This window comes from Ochotona princeps, chromosome 23, assembly GCF_030435755.1.
Source record: "Ochotona princeps isolate mOchPri1 chromosome 23, mOchPri1.hap1, whole genome shotgun sequence".
Lineage (NCBI taxonomy): Eukaryota > Metazoa > Chordata > Mammalia > Lagomorpha > Ochotonidae > Ochotona > Ochotona princeps.
This window is the reverse complement of record NC_080854.1, coordinates 3,366,358-3,384,109: the sequence shown is the minus strand read 5'-3', so window position 1 is coordinate 3,384,109 and position 17,752 is coordinate 3,366,358. Positions and strand designations below refer to the sequence as shown.

Genomic DNA, 17,752 nt, shown 5'->3' with positions numbered 1-17,752 from the left:
TGCAAGTGTAGGCTCATGTGTCAGTATTCCACAAGATCATCTAATTGTGACTTCTCAAATTCAAGCTGTTGAATTCCTTGACTTCAGTTTAATGTGAGCAGGTCTCAGCTCTTGTCCATTCTTGTCTTTCACTTGGCAGGATTGTATAATTGTGAATTACAAAATGTCCTTTTATGATCCTGCAGGAAAGTTGTAGTCTAAAGGCATTTCCAAAAGTTTCTGGAAAAGCTCTAAATGATAAATACCCATCTTTCATGAACGTATGAAGACCCCAGTACTAATTTTATTTTTCCATTTTGCACCTTGGTCATTTTGCATGCCGTTGTTTTCACAGTGTTAATAGTTGTACTTGAAATTGCTTATCAGGTCACACCCTGCAGTCCCTGAGACCTCCTTGCTTTGGCAGCTGCAGCGTCTCTGCTGTTACTGCATTCAGGCATGTGAGGCCCTAGAGACAACCGTAATTCATAGCCAGAGTCCCAGTCCAAAGGTCGCATCCCGTCAGCAGCTGAAGGTGCAGACTGTTCCTCTAAGGCCCCTGACAGTGCTGCCTCTAATTGTCAGGCAGGGATCTCTGGGCAGAATTCTCCATGCTGCTCCCACGGTTACTGGTGAGAGCTGGGCTGCGTGGTCAGAATTTCAGAGAGAAGTTTTGGATGTGACACTTTATAGCCAGGTCATGTCGGAAGGCAGTAACTCTTAGGAGATTCTGAGCATGAGGTCAGTCACTTTCTTAGTGCTGAAGTTCTTGGCCACTTAGGGCTTGAGCCAGACATCAGGCACCTGATCCTTCAAGCCTTCAAAGGCAAGGAAAGTGTCCACAGGCCCTTGTGGCACACTGATGCTCAGACCCTGAATCACAAAAGTTCTGCGCCCTGGATATCTCTCCAAAATAGCTTTCCTCTTCCTTTTTGTTTTTATTCATTTCAATCTGCTGAGTCTGACCGCTGTAATTATCCCTGCTATTCATTTCATCCAAGTGTATTAGTGAGAGATCAATAATATGGATCTCCCCAGTCACTTTCTGCTTGTTTGGGTATATTGATTTCATTTAAATAAAAATCAACCTGGTGTATAATGTTTGTTTACCCTGGTTCTTGGCTGAGCATGTCCACACCTTCACAGACTATGTTGTGTCATTTGTTTGGCTGAAAATACTCAACTTCCCTGGGCTTCCCCTGTAACGGTACACTGGCGCTTTCTCCACAGGACCGACGGACGTCGCTGGTCACTGGCTTCTCTCCCCTCCTCTGGCTATGGGACCAACACGCCCAGCTCCACCGTCTCTGTAAGTGCTCCTCTGCCTCACCCCCACAGGGCTATCAGGCAGGCAGGGCTCTCTGTGGATGTTGCCTGCTAGGAAAGAGAAGATAAATTCGGCATGTCTGCCACTTGGAATAGGTGATGCATTAAATGATGGCCCGCTAAGCACACGAAAAGACAACCTCTTGCTTCAAGCTTTTCAGCTGTAGGGTGTCAGCTGGATAAGTCCCAGGATCCCAAGTTTGGAGGAGGTTGGGAGCTTTTATTTTAATACCATTTGGTGTAGTTTGGGGAGAAAAAACACAATCTGGCTTTATTGCTCTGGTTCCATGCCAGTGGTAGTAGCACTGCAAAGGCTATTAAGCTGTGATGGGCTGGGTCTTTTTTCTTGTATAGCAGAGATTGAGATTCATTTTAGTTTTTTTCTTTCAATGAATAATAAATAAACTGTCAGAGAAACAAATTTCTCTGTGCTAGGTGAAGAACTTTGCTTTCAAGAGAGATTAAAAGAATTGAGAAGAGAATTGAGATAAAGAGACACGGTGGAGCGGTGAAGATGGGAAAGAGGAAATTGTGCAGTCTCGCCCCACACTACAACATGTTACCCAGGGGCCAGCTTGGACACTTTCTTAGTATAAATGAGTGACATTGTGTATGTCTGTGTCTGCAGGGCATTAGAGACCTGGTGGTCATTTCAAAAGGTCCATGTTGTTGTTTAATGAATATCCAGTGAAATGATTTCAATGCTTTTGCACCCAACAGGAATATGGACCTGTGATTTTAGAACCCCTTCTCATCCATTTCCTTCCTTAGTTTGTCATCGTCTGTGACTTATAGTCTAGGGATGTCCATCAGTGGCATTTTTCTACAGCCCTCAGCACTGTATTCAGCATGAGGACTGCTGGTTATTCATACTTGAACTAACACAAAAATCTATGATTAATTAGATATATGCCAACTGGTATCACCAGTGCTTTATGTGGTTCCAAAATGCCAAGTATAATTAACATGGGTTTTTTGAAACATGTGAATTCTATTAGATTTTTTTTTAATCACTTCTGTGTAGTATTTTTTATTGAGGACAGGTACTTTGTTTTTCTATTCACTATTCTATTTTGTTCATGAATTTGATCATTTTCAAAACACATCCTAATAACCTTGCGTCACCAGCTGCATGTTGATAAAGGATGTTGCAAAAGCCTAGATGCACCCATGGATGAAAATCTCACTAAAAAAAAAAACACAGTGGATTCAGCCCTGGTTATGATGCAGGTTACCATTGTTGGTGTCACTGGCTGTTGACCAGCCCAGATGTTAGATGTTGAAAATGTGGAGCATCACAGCATGAACATGAATGCTAAAGTAGATTGGCAGGAAGGAAAAGAAATAATCTTATTTTCTTTATTTGCAAGCACACTTCCTCCTCCAGACCCTGGAGTGTCTTTAAGTAGAGCCAAGCCGTGTATAAATAGAGTACCTGACTTTTTCTGCCGTGGTTTTCCAGTAAAAATTCTTAGTTAATTCTCATTACCCACAATTTAACTTCACACCTCCTGTCTTCAAATTCTGCTTTAATTTCAACTGTCAACTTGCATTGACTTCAGCTAGGTTTTTATTATAATTCAAAATGGTGAGATCAGGCCCTTCTTTGTCTTTCTGGTAAATCCTACAGAAAGGTGAATCATGAAGAGAGACAGTGAACTACATGGTATTGAACCCTGTCTAGTACAAATATTTTTTTTTTAAGATTTATTCATTTTTATTACAGCCAGATATACACAGAGGAGGAGAGACAGAGAGGAAGATCTTCCATCCGATGTTTCACTCCCCAAGTGAGCCGCAACGGGCCGATGCGCGCCGATCCGAAGGCAGGAACCTGGAACCTCTTCCGGGTCTCCCATGCGGGTGCAGTGTCCCAATGCATTGGGCCGTCCTCAACTGCTTTCCCAGGCCACAAGGAGGGAGCTGGATGGGAAGTGGAGCTGGCGGGATTAGAACCGGCGCCCATATGGGATCCCGGTGCGTTCAAGGCGAGGACTTTAGCTGCTAGGCCACGCCGCCGGGCCCAGTACAAATATTTTTTAAAATAGGGTCTACAAGCACTCCCTGTTTGCCAGGCACTGTTCTGCTGCCTTGGAGTGGGTTGGCTCATTGAATGCTACCATGTATCCTGTGCTGGAGCTGCAATGCTGGACCCAGTTTTGTGGGAGAGGAATCCAAGGCGCAGAGAACAGGTGTCTCTTCACCCACCCTCTGGCTGTATCAGTGAGGCAGCAGTAAGTAATCAAGGCCCTGAGTTCCCTGAGCTTTTTCAAAATTTTACATGGCCTGCACAGCTACAGAGAGTGACCGTCCATGAACTGGTTCAGTCCGTAAGTGGCCACGATGGTCAGGACGGAGCAGACTGAAGCCAAGAACATCTTCTGGGTTTTGCACCTCGCCACCCTGTGCTGCTTTAGCAGGGAGCTGTAACAGAAGTGGAACAGCCAGGAGTGCAACATGCACCTGCAAGGGATGGCGATGCTGCAGGCTGCAGCTTAACATGCTACACAACTCTGGCCCTCGTGCGCCATTTGGGACCTTCTGATCAAGAAACCAACCTGCCATCAGTCACCATGGCATTAGTGCTGCCTCCCAACTCCGTGTGCGCGGAAGCAGCAGCTCCCAGACGGGTTCTGAGTCAGACTCACAGGACCCACATTTCCAACAGCGTGTTTCCAAAAGAGTGATTTATTTTATTAAAAAAAAAAGGCGCTATACTTTGATCTCAGTGTTCCTACTCTTTTTCTTCTTCAAAATGAAATTTTAGCTTCCAAAATTACTTTTTTTATTTTTGCCTGAAGACTAACAGAATTGTTTAATTTGTAGACTAGAGGGGCTGTTGTGTAAAAATTCAGCCACCGTTTCTCCTTTTTGTTTCTTGATTTAAAAAAAAAAGGTAATGAGTGAACACTAGAAAAACATTTCTCATTTTCCTCAGTTGTTTTTGTGTATGTGTGTTACATGTGTTCTTGGTTTTTACATATTGGGACAAAAGTTACGCAAAACTTTAATAATTACTTCCTTTTTTAAAGTCTAACCTAAAGTATTCCTGAGAAGATGATCATTTCCCTGGACTGATGTCAGTTAATTAATGAGAAATTCACTTTATGTATTTTAAAGTAACAACATAGACATATAAAAATATAGCACTCACTTTGAGAAAATAATTTCCCTTTTATGTATGATTATGTTGTTAACAGGACTTCAGGACCACTTCTGTGGAGTTACAAATATTATTGTATCTTTATTCTTTGAATATTCTGCAAACTGCCAAGTGTTAAAAATGTTTTATTCTGAAATTGGAAAGATTTGGTCATATGAAATGTATCAGCCCTCCAAGAGGATATTAGTATCGCAACTTCTTTTAACATTGGGTCTTGCAGTTAAAGTTAACTGGCGGAACTTTTCCAAGATATTATTCAGATCGTAATTTCTACTTTTGAAGTCAGTAACTTGGAATTGCAGTGGTAGGAAGACATTCCCTTCTGTATTTCTTGCCAGAGAAGTTCTTTTCTGCTGAAGGAAAGGAAATAAGGATATAAATTTGCACAAACATGAGGTATGGCTCTGAAATTATATGACTTTTAACAAGCAGCAAGTAGAAACATGGGCCTGTACCTCTGCAGGCTGGTTACCTTGAGAAGTTCCATGCTTCCTGGGGGTGGTGCTGTGACTCAGAATGTTTTTGCAATGCCAATTGCCCTGAGAATGAAAAACCGCAGTTTTTCTTGTGTAAATATCCATTCTTTGAGAGTTAACTTGATTTATGGTGTCGTCAGAAGTCATATGCGGAGTGGTTGGAAGATGAGGAACCCTGGTACCACACCAGGAGAGCCTCAAACTCATCCTTCAAACTTTCACGGGTGGTATACCCAGGACGTGTGGGCCAGTGGAGGTGTCTTTGCTAGGAACAGTGGGCTCTTGTGGACAATGCTGGCCACACCTGCTCCTTCTGAAGGCCCTCCTGACTGACATGACAGGGTCTCCTACAAGTCCCTCTCCACTAAGTTGAGCCTGTAGTGTTCAACTGTCCCACAGGACACCTTTGGAAGCAGCCTCAGTCCCTTTGGCTGGCCTCTAGTTGTCTCCATTGCTCCCAGTTCGTCCTAGTGTCATGTGGAACTGTTTCCTTTAACAATTTGCTTGTTCCAACTGAGGTGAAATGGGACCTCTCCCTCCACAATTTCCTTGCCTCCTAGTTTCTATACATTAGCTTCTATTACTACTGCTTACACCACAACATCGTTTGTGTGAGCATATTCTCTATCCCTAAACATGGACCACACTCCTTACCATATTAAATGACCTTGCTATATGTATGATGACAAAATTTTTCTCAACAGATGTTAACAATTTTTCTATTCGTTATAACTAATCTGAAAAGTGAATTTTAAGTTGTTTGGTAAATGAAATCGTACAGGTAACCCTTAAAATTTGACTCCAGCCAGCCTGTTGCTCCCATCTCCTTCCGTGGAGGGGCACCTCCCTGCAGTAAGTTAGTTTTGGTCCTGTGCAAGCCCAGACCCATGATATTTTATGTGCAGCTCTTGAACTGGGTGTGTCTGGGAAGGCATCTGCACTGTTAGAAAGATAGCATGACCCCTGGACTGACGCAGTAGCGCAGTGGCACTGACCCAGCAGCAGTGTCTTCAGCAGCCTGGATCAGCATTCACATTCAACAGATGAAATAAATGTCACTCTCTCAATCACCCTCCTTCCCCTTCCTGACTTTATTTCTTTCCTTTAATTTTTGCAGAGACATGATTTCAGTTCACTCTAAATCACAGGCTTAATTCACCACACACCGTAATATTCAACAAAGTGAAAAAGCAGTAAGATCATAGTTCCACAGGAGTGTAAGCGGCGGTCATATCACAGGATGTCCGATTCATTCCTGTACATTTCTATATTAGCTGCCACATATCAAACAAAATTCAAGTTAATGGCTGCTCACAAGGGATACTTGGGTGTAAATTCCTGGCCCTCAGCTCTTGGAGCATTTGGAGAGTGAACCGGTTGATGGGAGCTCTGCCTATCCCTGTCTCTGAATCACACACACACAAAAAGGAAGATACTGTAATCCCCAACTTTCAAACAATACCATTACCTGCGTTCCTCCCCACTTTCACCCACAGCACATGTTGACATGTTGACGGTAGTGGCAACAAGGGGCAGCATACATTAGGAAGGGAAGCTGTGTGGCCTTGTTTAGGATCCCACATCCAGTTGTAGGCGGAGTGATTGCACCCAGTCTTGCCCTGAATGGGTGCTTTATGTCTTTGCCTTGGGTTGTGTTCTGGCCATTTTCTGAGCCTCGGTTTTCTTCTTAGAGGCAATTGAGGTAGAGAGATTTCAACTTCTGAGAGAGCATCAAGGTGTCATATTTTGGCAGTAGTTGTAACTACAGCGTAGAAACTATATCCTACTAGCCCATTTTCTGCTGTTAATAGTGATACAGTGCCTCCAACTGCATCTATTATAATGAAAAATAGACCAGACTTGGCCTGAAGTTCTGGTCCAAGGTGAAGGACCTACACCTGAGGAGGGCTTTCTCACTGGCAAGTCTCACAGTAGTGCCAGGCATTACACAGTGAGAGTCAGGGAGAGCAGGTGTGTTGCTGGTGTCATCTTTGACTTGTCACATCACCCTGATAACCTCTCCTCCCCATCACCTCCTAATGACCTGACGGAAACACCACAGTTGGATGAAGTTTCCATTGTTTGAAGACCTCACCAGAGCACTGAACTCCTCCAGCGTGTGTTTTGGAAGGGGCTGCCTATATTCAAACCCCACCCTGCTTTAGCACTCTGATCTTCTTTCGGGAGAATGTCTTTGTGAGATAGTCACGTGACCTCTCTCGGTCTGTTTCAGTCATCCTGCTCCTCCCAGGAGAAGTTACATCAGTTGCCATACCAACCGACGCCAGATGAATTGCACTTCTTATCGAAACATTTTTGCACCACCGAAAGCATTGCTGCTGAGAACAGATGCAGGAACACTCCCCTGCGGCCCCGATCTCGAAGTCTGAGGTGCGTAGACTGCACTGAACACTCTTCACTCAACCAGTGTTGTCGAAGACTTTTGGCTCTCTAATCCACGTGTAGTTGGGGGAGTTTGGGATTGGTGCCTGATGCTGTTTATTATCCTTAAGAGACATCTTGCTGATTATCTCTTGAATTTTCACTCTTTTCTGCTTGGTTGCAATGATCATGGCTTCGGGGAGCTACCCAGATCATTCAAACTTTCAAATTTCAGGGCAATATGTTTATGATGCAAAAGTGGTTGATGTTCTATTGAAAAAGAAAGGCAGCATAAATAAGAGGTTATTTTGGATTTTGTAAAAGTCCACTCCAATCTTTTGATTCTTATTTTCCATGATTAGTCTTATTTTCTCTAAGGTTATGAACACATTTTTGGAATTGCTGTCACCTGTATTTCTTTGTTTCAACTAGATTTTTGGGTACGAAATGTCATCCATTGAATATTAAATGGGGCTGGTTTACACTGGCTTATATTGTTTCAGACAATACGTGTTGCCAGTGGTTTCTTCAGGAAGCAGACTCATGTTCAGGATGTTTATCAGAGAGTGGGTGCTTTTGGGGATCAACACCTGGGGGTAGGGGAAGGAGGAATGCACAAAATTGGGCAGAGGAAGAAGTCTGGCTGCAGTACAGGCCACACATGCTCTGCACATTGCACCCAGAAACAGGGGTCTGGGACAAATGGCCCTTCCATCTCGGCATTGAGTCCATTATGGCACATGATGCCCTGGCAAGATGTGGCCATGGACGACGAACTGCGGCTTCCCTGAAGGACCAGAGGTGCGAGATTTGTCCTGATAGGGCAGGACCTGTTGTGTGCCCCCACGAGGTCTTGATGTCACAGGCTTGGTATACTTGACATACTTAGACTTTTAGTATTTTTTAAAACATGGGTTTTTCAATAGGTGTTGGATATCACAGCTTGATTAGATTTTTGTGTTTGTACCTTTCGTTAGTGTCATAAACTGATATTAATGGTTCACGTAACTCTGAGATACAGAACAAAAAAGGTTTTTGCCACTTCACGCCAGGGCACTGTGTTTTACCACATGGGCACCCTTTCTTCTTTTATTAATGGATGTCCTAGAATAGCATGTATGCCTAGGAATTGCACCTAGGAATACAAATACATTCACGTAGTGCCGCCGTATACGCCCCAGGGAGGAGCACAGGCCTGCTCTTGAAATAAATAGAAGTGCACACCAGCTGTATGCCTCCGTTTGTCTGGCATGTAATGCCCAGCTCAGCATCCCAGATAAATATTCACTAGGTTAGAAAATGGATTTCAATTATGACACCTGTGCCACGGAAGAATCAGGCCTCTTCGGTGGTGTGTAGCGGAGCTCAGGTGTATGGGACAAGTGTGAAATTGCACTATTAAACGTGTCCTGCATGTGGCTGTTTGTTGCTACCCTGTTCTTTTTTTATATAGTAATTCGTTAATTGGCTTCAGGAACTACATAAGCTCCAATGATAGGCAGAATATAATCTCACTTTAAAGACGTTTTCTGAATAGTGCCGTAAGTGTAATGATTTTGTGGCATTCCACTTCTTGAGCTTCCTTTTTGAATCCTGTGTAGAGTGTCTGCATTTGTAAGTTGATGTGTATACATGGGTACTAATGAGTGAGTTTGCCGTGCGTCCCCTCATACCAAATGCTTTTCATACAAAGGTTCCGTAGCACTCTTGATGCACAACTGACTGTTTATAAATACAAAGCTTCTTTTCATTTCATGCTGTGGCAAGTTTAAAAGGCTAATTTGCTTTGCTTGCAGCCCTGGACGTTCTCCTGCCTGCTGCGACCATGAAATAATTATGATGAACCATGTCTACAAAGAAAGATTCCCCAAGGTAATGAATTGAATTGAAGATGCCTAGCATCTAACCGAATGGACAGCGGGCAGTGGGGGAGGGGGAGTAGCATCTGTAAGGTGGCTTGGTTAGGAGAGCGTAAGGATCCAAGCTGGGAAGCGGCATAAAGCAGCATTCTGCTTGTACAACACAAAGAAGTTTAAGCTGAGAACTGCTACCAACCAGCTCCTGTCTGCGTTTGGGTGGAACGCAAGCCTTGCTGGTTGTGTGCCACCTGCACTTGGGCCTGATAAGAAGCCACATGGAAAGTCGGCTTTAAAAGGTTGTAGATCTGTGCTCCTTCCAAGTTATGCACCTGCTGCTGTTTTGCCAAGCAGAGAACATTTTCTACCCCAAGCTCTAGTAGATTGATATATCCTGAAAGTTGCCTATTTTTTTAAAAAAAAAAAACTTATTGGTGTCCCATCCTTTTAACCCTTAGATTTCTAACTCTGTAATTTAGAAGGAACAGTCCTTCTGCAATGTTCCCCAAGTCAGACTGGTTGAAGGAATCTGAATTGAACCTGGAAGGAATTGGCAAAGAATTGTTACCTCACTCCCTGACTGCAAGGAACTGCTCTCTGAAGGTCCCTGTCACCTCCTTATTTCCAGCTGTTTCCCACCAAAGTGTTCCCACAATGTCGGGGAAAGGCAACCTTTCTACATTGTTTCTGATGGTCTCCCCCACCCCCACTTCCCTGCTGATTACCCTAGGCAAGAGAATAAAAGGAAATCTCTAGTTTCATAAATCAGAAGTGGAACACTTATTATTTGTAATGAACCCAACATTGATGTCATTGATTAAAGCTGTCGCAGCTATTCCTCACATGTGACTAGGGAAGCAGATACTGACTGTACCTAGTAAAGGCGGGCCTGCCTTAAGAGCTGGGCAGGAGGCAGGAATCCCGCTGTTTAGAAAAATGAATGGATACAGGGGTGTTGAAGAGACATTAGGTGATCGCAGAGAAAGAAATGAGATTTGAATATAAAACTTTGGGTGTGTTTCATCAAGATACTTCCCTTGACCTTATTATCATTATTTTTTTAACGTGATATAATTTTGACGAAAGGATAAGGATGTAAGATTGTACTCCTGGTGTATTAAAACTTACCCAAGAAAACAACCCTTGGACTCCCCTGTGGAACTCTAGCCATAGTCTTTATTTTTAAGTAAAACCTAAAGAAATATTTGATATACTTTTCAGGCCACCTGTAAGTGCTTCAAATCTAAAAGGAACACAGAATGGTTCAGTATGATCTGAGTTAATTTGAAGCAGCTCAGATGACCCATTGTATGTTGGATGGGATATAGGAAGAAAACACATTTATTCTTTAAATGTTTTATTGTCTACATTCCACGCTGGAAGGCAGAGACTTTGCTGCTTCCTTTCCTGCTTTTTATTTTGAAAGCTTTGGTCACAGCAGAATTAAGTGGGTGATAAAGAGATTTCCCATATGCCCTCTTCCCCTGTTTCCATAGGCAGAGCCCTCTTCCATTACCAGAATCCCACAACAGAGAGATACAATTAGTGAACTGACAGGGACTCCTCATTCTTATCCGCTGTCTGCGTGCGCATTAGGGCCCTTCTGAGTGCTGTAAAATCAAGGGGTTTGAACAAACGTCTAGTGAAGTGTGTGCACCATTACTGTATCACAGAAGTGAGGTATCTTTGAAATGTGATGTCTAGAATTCGGTTTTGGAGCTCTCTGACAACGTGAGGGTTGACTTGATGACTGTGTTTCCTTGGGTTCCGTCTCTGAATAGGCTACCGCGCAGATGGAGGAACGTCTCAAGGAGATCATCAGCAGCTACTCCCCTGACAGTGTCCTGCCCCTCGCAGACGGAGTGCTGAGTTTCACTCACCATCAGGTTATTGAGCTGGCCCGGGACTGCTTAGATAAATCCCACCAGGGTCTCATCACCTCGCGATACTTCCTTGAATTGCAGCACAAGTTAGATAAGTTGCTACAGGAGGTGAGAACCACGCGCCGTACAAAGTTTTCTAATCTGCTTTTGCAGATATCCTGGAAAAAAAAAAAGCATGAGACCGTTTGCTTGCTTGTTGTAGCTGTAAGATGGAGCTCACATTCCAGGGCAGCAACAGAGAAGGGGAAACTCCCAGCTGATTGCTGCTTGCTATAAGTTGATTCTGGTCATTATGTAGAGTAATAGAAAGTTAATGCAATCACCTTTATAGGAACCTTGGGACCCAACAATCTATGACTCTGGGATAAGTGGATTGTGAAGGATTTTGAAGCAGTGATTTCTTTTCCCCTTCACCATAAAGTTATAAATTGCCTGAGCATGGGTGTGTGATTTGATGGTACTATCTGGTTCTCATATCTGGAAAAGCTAAATGAGAAACTGCAGGCTTCTTCCAGGCTGTGTGTCCTATTAATTAACCTGCGATGGTGTTGGGTAGTAAATGGTAACTTACATTTCCAGTGGTGTCAGTTCTTCTAACAAAATATCCAATTTCCAAAATGACAGAGAAACATGGGACCTGCCTCTGCCTCCCGCTGGCATGCCTGACTCCTGATAGCACTTGGGACAGGAAGAGGGTGTGCAGTGGTGGAAGGGCGTTTAGTTTGTAATTCCACAGCCTATGTGTGAAAACCTATTTAGCACCAGTATTTAGATGTACCATATTTCTGACTCTTATAGGGCATATTAATCGTGTCATTGAAACAAATCCTAAGTGAATTTCTTTGAATTTCAATATATACTTTTTACAGAACTGAAATAACATACTAGTATCCCAGTATTGAGGAAATCTGTCTGGGCTCTAGTAACGTCCCTACTACAGTTATGGTGACTGAGATAGAGCCCTGTCCTCCTGGGTTAATAGCCACAGTTTCTCTCGCCTTTTCCCCACCCACAACTCACCGACACAGTTTCCCATATACCCTGTTCCCATTTCTTAGGTTCTACTCTGTGGAAACCTGCTAAAGCTGTGTCTCTCGAACTCTCAGGGGTATCATTGCAGATGATCAGTTTGGCAGGGACTAGTCCCCTCAAAACTTAAAATGCAAACAGATTTGCAGGAGGAAGATCGTGCACTTGGGTATTTCATCAGCATGTATTTTGCAGTGTTTCTCATTGCTACCGTCCATAGTTGCGCTTGCCTCCTCACATTGCTAACAGTTCATAGGCTGACTCCACTCCCAAGTGCGGACCACCCTTTAAGCAGTAGCATGGTACTAGGATGCAAAATCTCTGTGCACAGGAATACTTGTCTGCTGTGGCACCTAGGCTAGTGTGTCATACATTGAAGAAGTCCAGTATTTGCCAAATGCAGGAAACTGGTCTTCTCTCACTAAACTCCCTGCTGTGCTTATTAACTTCAGATCTGCTGGGTATTTTGCTGGAACATTTTTGTATCCAGTGGTGATATATTCTCTCTCTTCAGCCGCCCTGCCTCCTTTTTTGTTTTGTTTTTAGCATTTTCCCCTATTTCTGTATCTGTCTGACTTGGCTCTCTGCCTCTCAGTAGGATTTCCTCTTCCAGCTCATGCTTCCCACCAGTGAGTTTCCTAGACCCTACGCTGTCATGCTGTTCCTGCTCACCCTCTGTTGGTGTTGACAGAGCTCTTGGGCTCATTGCCATATCCTCTTGAATGGCACCTCTTATCTTTCTCAGACAGGCAACTGTTTCTGATTTTTCATTCATGTATCTATCCACCCCTTGGACATCTTTCCACCTGCACAGTCCACTGAATCAGAAGATCCAACCGAAGATTCCAGTGCTGGAATGCCCAACATCTCTTCATCCAAACCTGCTTCCTCTGCACTCTTTGCCTGCATCTTTGGCAGCACCATCTGTCTGGTTACCTGCCGGAACTTAGCTGTGCTTGGCTGTCTCCTGTCCTCCATCAAGCACTCTCTCACCAGGCTCACGTAATGCACTTTAAATGTTTCTGCAACGCCTCTTCCAACCCCCGCTCCCATCTATAACCTTCCTAACTCAGACCTCATCCTCTTTGGACCACACTTCCTTTAGCCCTAATCCTGCACATCCATGCTTCTACACAGCTGTTAGAATACCTAACACCCTTCAGCACTGAGTTATAACGGCAGTTAAGAAGTGTAACATGGGCCACAGTGGTGCTCCACCGCACTGGTCCATTTCATCTGCAGTATGTTGTAATGAATTCTTACATCTCCCTTCATCAGTAGACGGTGGGTTCTATTTGGAACAAGCATTGTCTCCCACTCCCCGCTGCCTCTCTGAATGCCTACTGTTTCTCAGGTCCTATCTAAACTAGGTAGGATTGAGGAAGGAAGAAGTTACCATATCAGCATGGCTGAAATATTTTATACATTGTGCCACCTCGTCAAGTCACCTAATTCTGTTGGTTCATTTTCATCAAATCAGTACCTGGAAAATGATGGAAGCTCTCTGCCTCTTTTTATTTAGGGGGATATCTTAAAAATCCCTTTTCTGAAATATTAGCTACACTTGTGAACAGAAGAAGCAAACCAAAGTAGTTAGTGAGCCTCTGAGGGCTGTTCCTTCTGGGATCCCATAGCTCTGTTCCAGGAGGTGACCATCATCACTGGTTTAATTCCTGCATTTTTCCTTCCTTCGTAACAATTCCCAGAGAAGGTAGCATTGGTTGTCATAGCTATTGATAGTGAACTCTTCCACTGAATTTGCTGTCTTTATGGTAGACTGGGCAGACTTAGCAACCAAAAAAGAGAAGGAAAAACAGAGTTTCAAAGATCATCTGAAGAAGCTACGTAATGGATAATCTTTACTATAGAGAGAAATTTCTCTTGGTTATAGAAGCAGGTATGAATAATATCTAATTGTTTACAGATAAACATTTTCTGTTATTCCATTTATAAAAATTAAACACTGTCTTCAGAATCCCATGTGTAGTGTCCTTCCAGATCTTAGGGTTGATTGGTTACTGGGAAGCTTGTCCCTTCCGGCTCAGCTGAGTCTGAGGAACTTGCACAGTTGTCCTCATGGTACTCTCCTCAGCTCCCAGATGTGAGGTTCTGTGCCCAGCAGGCAGACCTACCTTCCAACCATTTTCCCATCATCTGTCTTTTGCGTAGCACAGGCAGTCATCCTGCAATGTCAACAACCTTGCTTTAGCTGATGCTTGCTCAAGTCCTGAGGTCTAGGTTAGTTCCAGGTGAACTCTGATACCAGCCATCCCGTTGAATGTGTTTAGCTAAAGAAAATGAAGCAGTTGGGAAACACCAACCTCCTCTCAAGGCTGGATCATGCTGTGCTTTTACTGAGGCCAATACTAAAACCATAGAGGCAGGATCCATCAACGTTTCCCCCACAGGGCTTGCCCCCAAACAACCAAAAAGCTGCTCCTCTTCCCTGGCTAGTGCTGCCTTTTTATTTGATGTTGTTTTAACAGAGTCCCTTCTCTTCCCTTAAAATAAGTGGATAAAGTGTTGTTTGAGTTGGTGATTTTATCTTTTGGCCTTCGTGGTGTCTGATAATTCTTAGTAGGAAAACGTTGAAGTGAACTGCTTGTTTTAGGATTTGGGGGATAGAGCCAAAAGTGGATTGTTTCTAAGTTTTATTTACAAATCAAGTTCACATTTTCCATTCTAGAGACCATAAAAGTGTCCTTGGGCTGCTTAGGTTTTGTTTATGTTCTGTCATTTGTAAAGCAGCAATTGTGAAAGTAGAAAAAACTTCAGTGTTGAGGCTAACTTATCAGCCAAGAAGTTAGGTGGTGGTTTTGCATTATCTCTAAGTTTTTCTGTTTACTGAATTATAAAGAAGACATATAACCGTATTTCTTAGTATTCATTATATCTTCTAAAGTCTGTCTAGAAAATGTAGATGCAGTTTTTGAAATTTGAGGGGTGTGTGCTGTGTATGTCCTGGTCTCATTACTTGTTACTGGGATCCTACACTTTAAGTACTGGTTTGCTTTTCTTTGAGCATATTGTATTCTGCAATTACTTACCAGTACTCATCTTCTCTGTTCTGTTTTGAATGTTAGCTATTTTGCTTTTGCCCATATATGGTTTCTATGTCTGTGTTTTGGGAAATTGCCTTTGATTCAATGCCTTAAAGTCAGCAGACATGGGCTTCTAAGTTCCATCATCTTTCGTAACTTGGTTCTGCCTAGTTCTTTTCATATAAATATTTTTAAGTTATTAGAAGGAACTAACTCATACGAGGTTAAACATTAAGAAATCTTACTACTGGTAGTAACTTCTAAAGTTGTTCTATGATTATCTTGATGTAGATCTATCTTACTTCTTAAAATACTATCATTAAAATTTTCAGTGATCTTTTTAAAAAGCGACTTGCTTTCAGAATATTTATTGGATTAAAGCAACATTTAAAATTAACATTTATTTAACTATTTTTAAATGGGTTAAATTTTCCTGAGTTGAGTGTTACTGCATAAATCCAAATATAGGCATGCAGTTAAATTTGAGGTAAGCATTACATGCTGTTGCGTGTGGTTAAAAACTAATTACAGGCTAATTGTGTTGTAGATGTAAATGTTTTGTGAATGGGGGGGTGCCCACAGTAGCAACATCAGTCCTTTAGCCATGTCATGCTTCTGAGAAATTTCATGTTCAAAGTCAGGGTCAGGATCAGCTGCCTGTTCCATCTATACCACGTACTTAGAGTATTTTAAGCTGTTAATGTCTCCTCCATTCATGGTTCATGACCAGAGCTCTTATGTTTGATTTTTAAGTTCTGCAATTGAAGTTTAGTTAGCAGAGTAATGTGTAGATACAGACGTTTGTGTATTTGCAGATAATGCCTGCTTGTCTGTGTTTTAAGAATGTTTTTAATCACTTAAATCACTCAGTTTTGACTGTTTGCAATGACCTAATTAGCATGTTTTCCTGAATGTCTTTGCTGTTCAGTGGAGCTGCCCTGTGTCATCATTCTTTCCCTCGCTTTTCCATAGGCTCATGACCGCTCCGAAAGTGGCGAACTGGCCTTTATTAAGCAGCTCGTCCGAAAGATCCTGATTGTTATTGCCCGGCCGGCTCGGTTATTGGAGTGCCTGGTATGTGCCTCTCAGCGTGACTTCTGTTATTTACTGGCACTGTGGGAAAGCAGAGGCCAACAGAACGCGCCAGTTTCATTTGGCTTCAAACGCCAGAGCTAAATGGAAAGAGTCAGGAGGAACTACAACGTGTGAATGTGTATGATGGCGTCCATCTGTGACTTGTCTTTTCTGATTTTAAGAAAGAATTCTGGGACTTGTGCTGTATTAAGTGTTAATCCTATCATATTCTGGTCATACTAGAAAGATGATATGAAATAATGAAATAATGCCTATCTCAGCGTAATTACTGTATGCAACGGCTAATTTAAAGCCCTTGCCGTGCCCCACTTTTTTGGAGTTGATAGGGTGCAGAGAGAGGGAGATCAGAGATTTGTTTGATAGTGACCTGTGTTTATAATTATTACTTTTTTCAAAAGGTGAACGAGTGTGAATTTTACACCTCAGTTCCCCTTTTTAATTATTTTCTTGTCAGCGATTTTTTTTTCTGTCTTAACATTTTTAATTTAGTGAAAATTTCATTTTTGGTCAAACCTTTGAATAAATGTGAAGTTGTGGATGTCGGAATGATTCTACAGAATCTGTTGAGAACACATCTTTAGGGAGCAGGTGTTTAACGAAGATGCCTGTATCCCACATTGAAGTGCTATGCTTCAATCCCCAGCTCTGGCTTCTGCCTCCGGTTTTCAGCTAGTATAGACCCTGGGATTTGTCAATGATGGTTCAGGTCATTAGGCCCTTGCCACACACTTGGCACACCTGGATTGCTTCCTTAGTCCTGAACCCGGCCCAGCCGAGCCCAGCCCTGGCTGCTTACAAGCGCCTGAGGAGAGACTACAAGTTTCTCTCTTTCTGACTGTAAGTGTATGAATGTTTGCCTTTCAAATAAATGTTTAAAAAGTTTCAAAAAGGTCACTTTAAAGTTCTCCTAGCCATGAACATAGCACTGAATACATGAGGGTTACGCTTGAGGCTCAGTGGGTTAAGGCCCTGCTCGAGACACCCACACCCACATCTGAATGCCAGTTCTGGTCCTGCTTGCTAGGTAGGCAGCAGAGGACAGCGTCAGTCTGGCCTAGCCCTGGCTTTTGAAGGCGCTTGGAGAGTGAACCAGAAAATGGATGCTCTTCCTCTGCCCCCGCCGCTTTCCTTCCTCCCTCTTTCCCTTCTTTCTGTCATTCTGCTTTTCAAATAAGTATATAAGTAAATCTGCAAAAAAAAAAAAAAAAAAAAAAGAAAACCAAAGTGTATGGTGGGAAAGATATATCAAAATCGTAGTACAAAAAAAAGGTAATGAAAGCATTAATGTCCTGTTTTTCTTTCTTAATGTTGGCGTGAATGTGAAAAAAAATTTTAAATCAGCAAAAAGGGTAATTTGAAGTTTTTCATTCTAATATTTTTAGATGTCTCTAAATTTCCTACAACAAAACAAAACAACAATAACAAAAAAAACCACCTAAAACTATTGAGGAAATATTTTTTGATCTTACTTATTCCTTCCAAGACTGGTTGTATGAAGGAAAAAAAAAAACCCTGAATCTTC

The 17,752-nt window shown here is 42.6% G+C and overlaps 1 protein-coding gene across 8 annotated transcripts in view; it reads left to right on the top strand.

Moving 5' to 3' along the window:
- The window catches only part of MAST4 (microtubule associated serine/threonine kinase family member 4), a 606,692-nt gene that overhangs the window by 534,743 nt on the left and 54,197 nt on the right, over positions 1–17,752 (top strand). For all 8 annotated transcript variants that reach the window (XM_058679964.1, XM_058679962.1, XM_058679963.1 and 5 more), the window contains 5 exons: positions 1,210–1,288; positions 7,178–7,335; positions 9,123–9,198; positions 10,964–11,173; positions 16,108–16,209. In XM_058679964.1, coding sequence (XP_058535947.1) covers positions 1,210–1,288; positions 7,178–7,335; positions 9,123–9,198; positions 10,964–11,173; positions 16,108–16,209 — 625 coding nt within the window. The remainder of the gene's footprint in view (positions 1–1,209; positions 1,289–7,177; positions 7,336–9,122; positions 9,199–10,963; positions 11,174–16,107; positions 16,210–17,752) is intronic.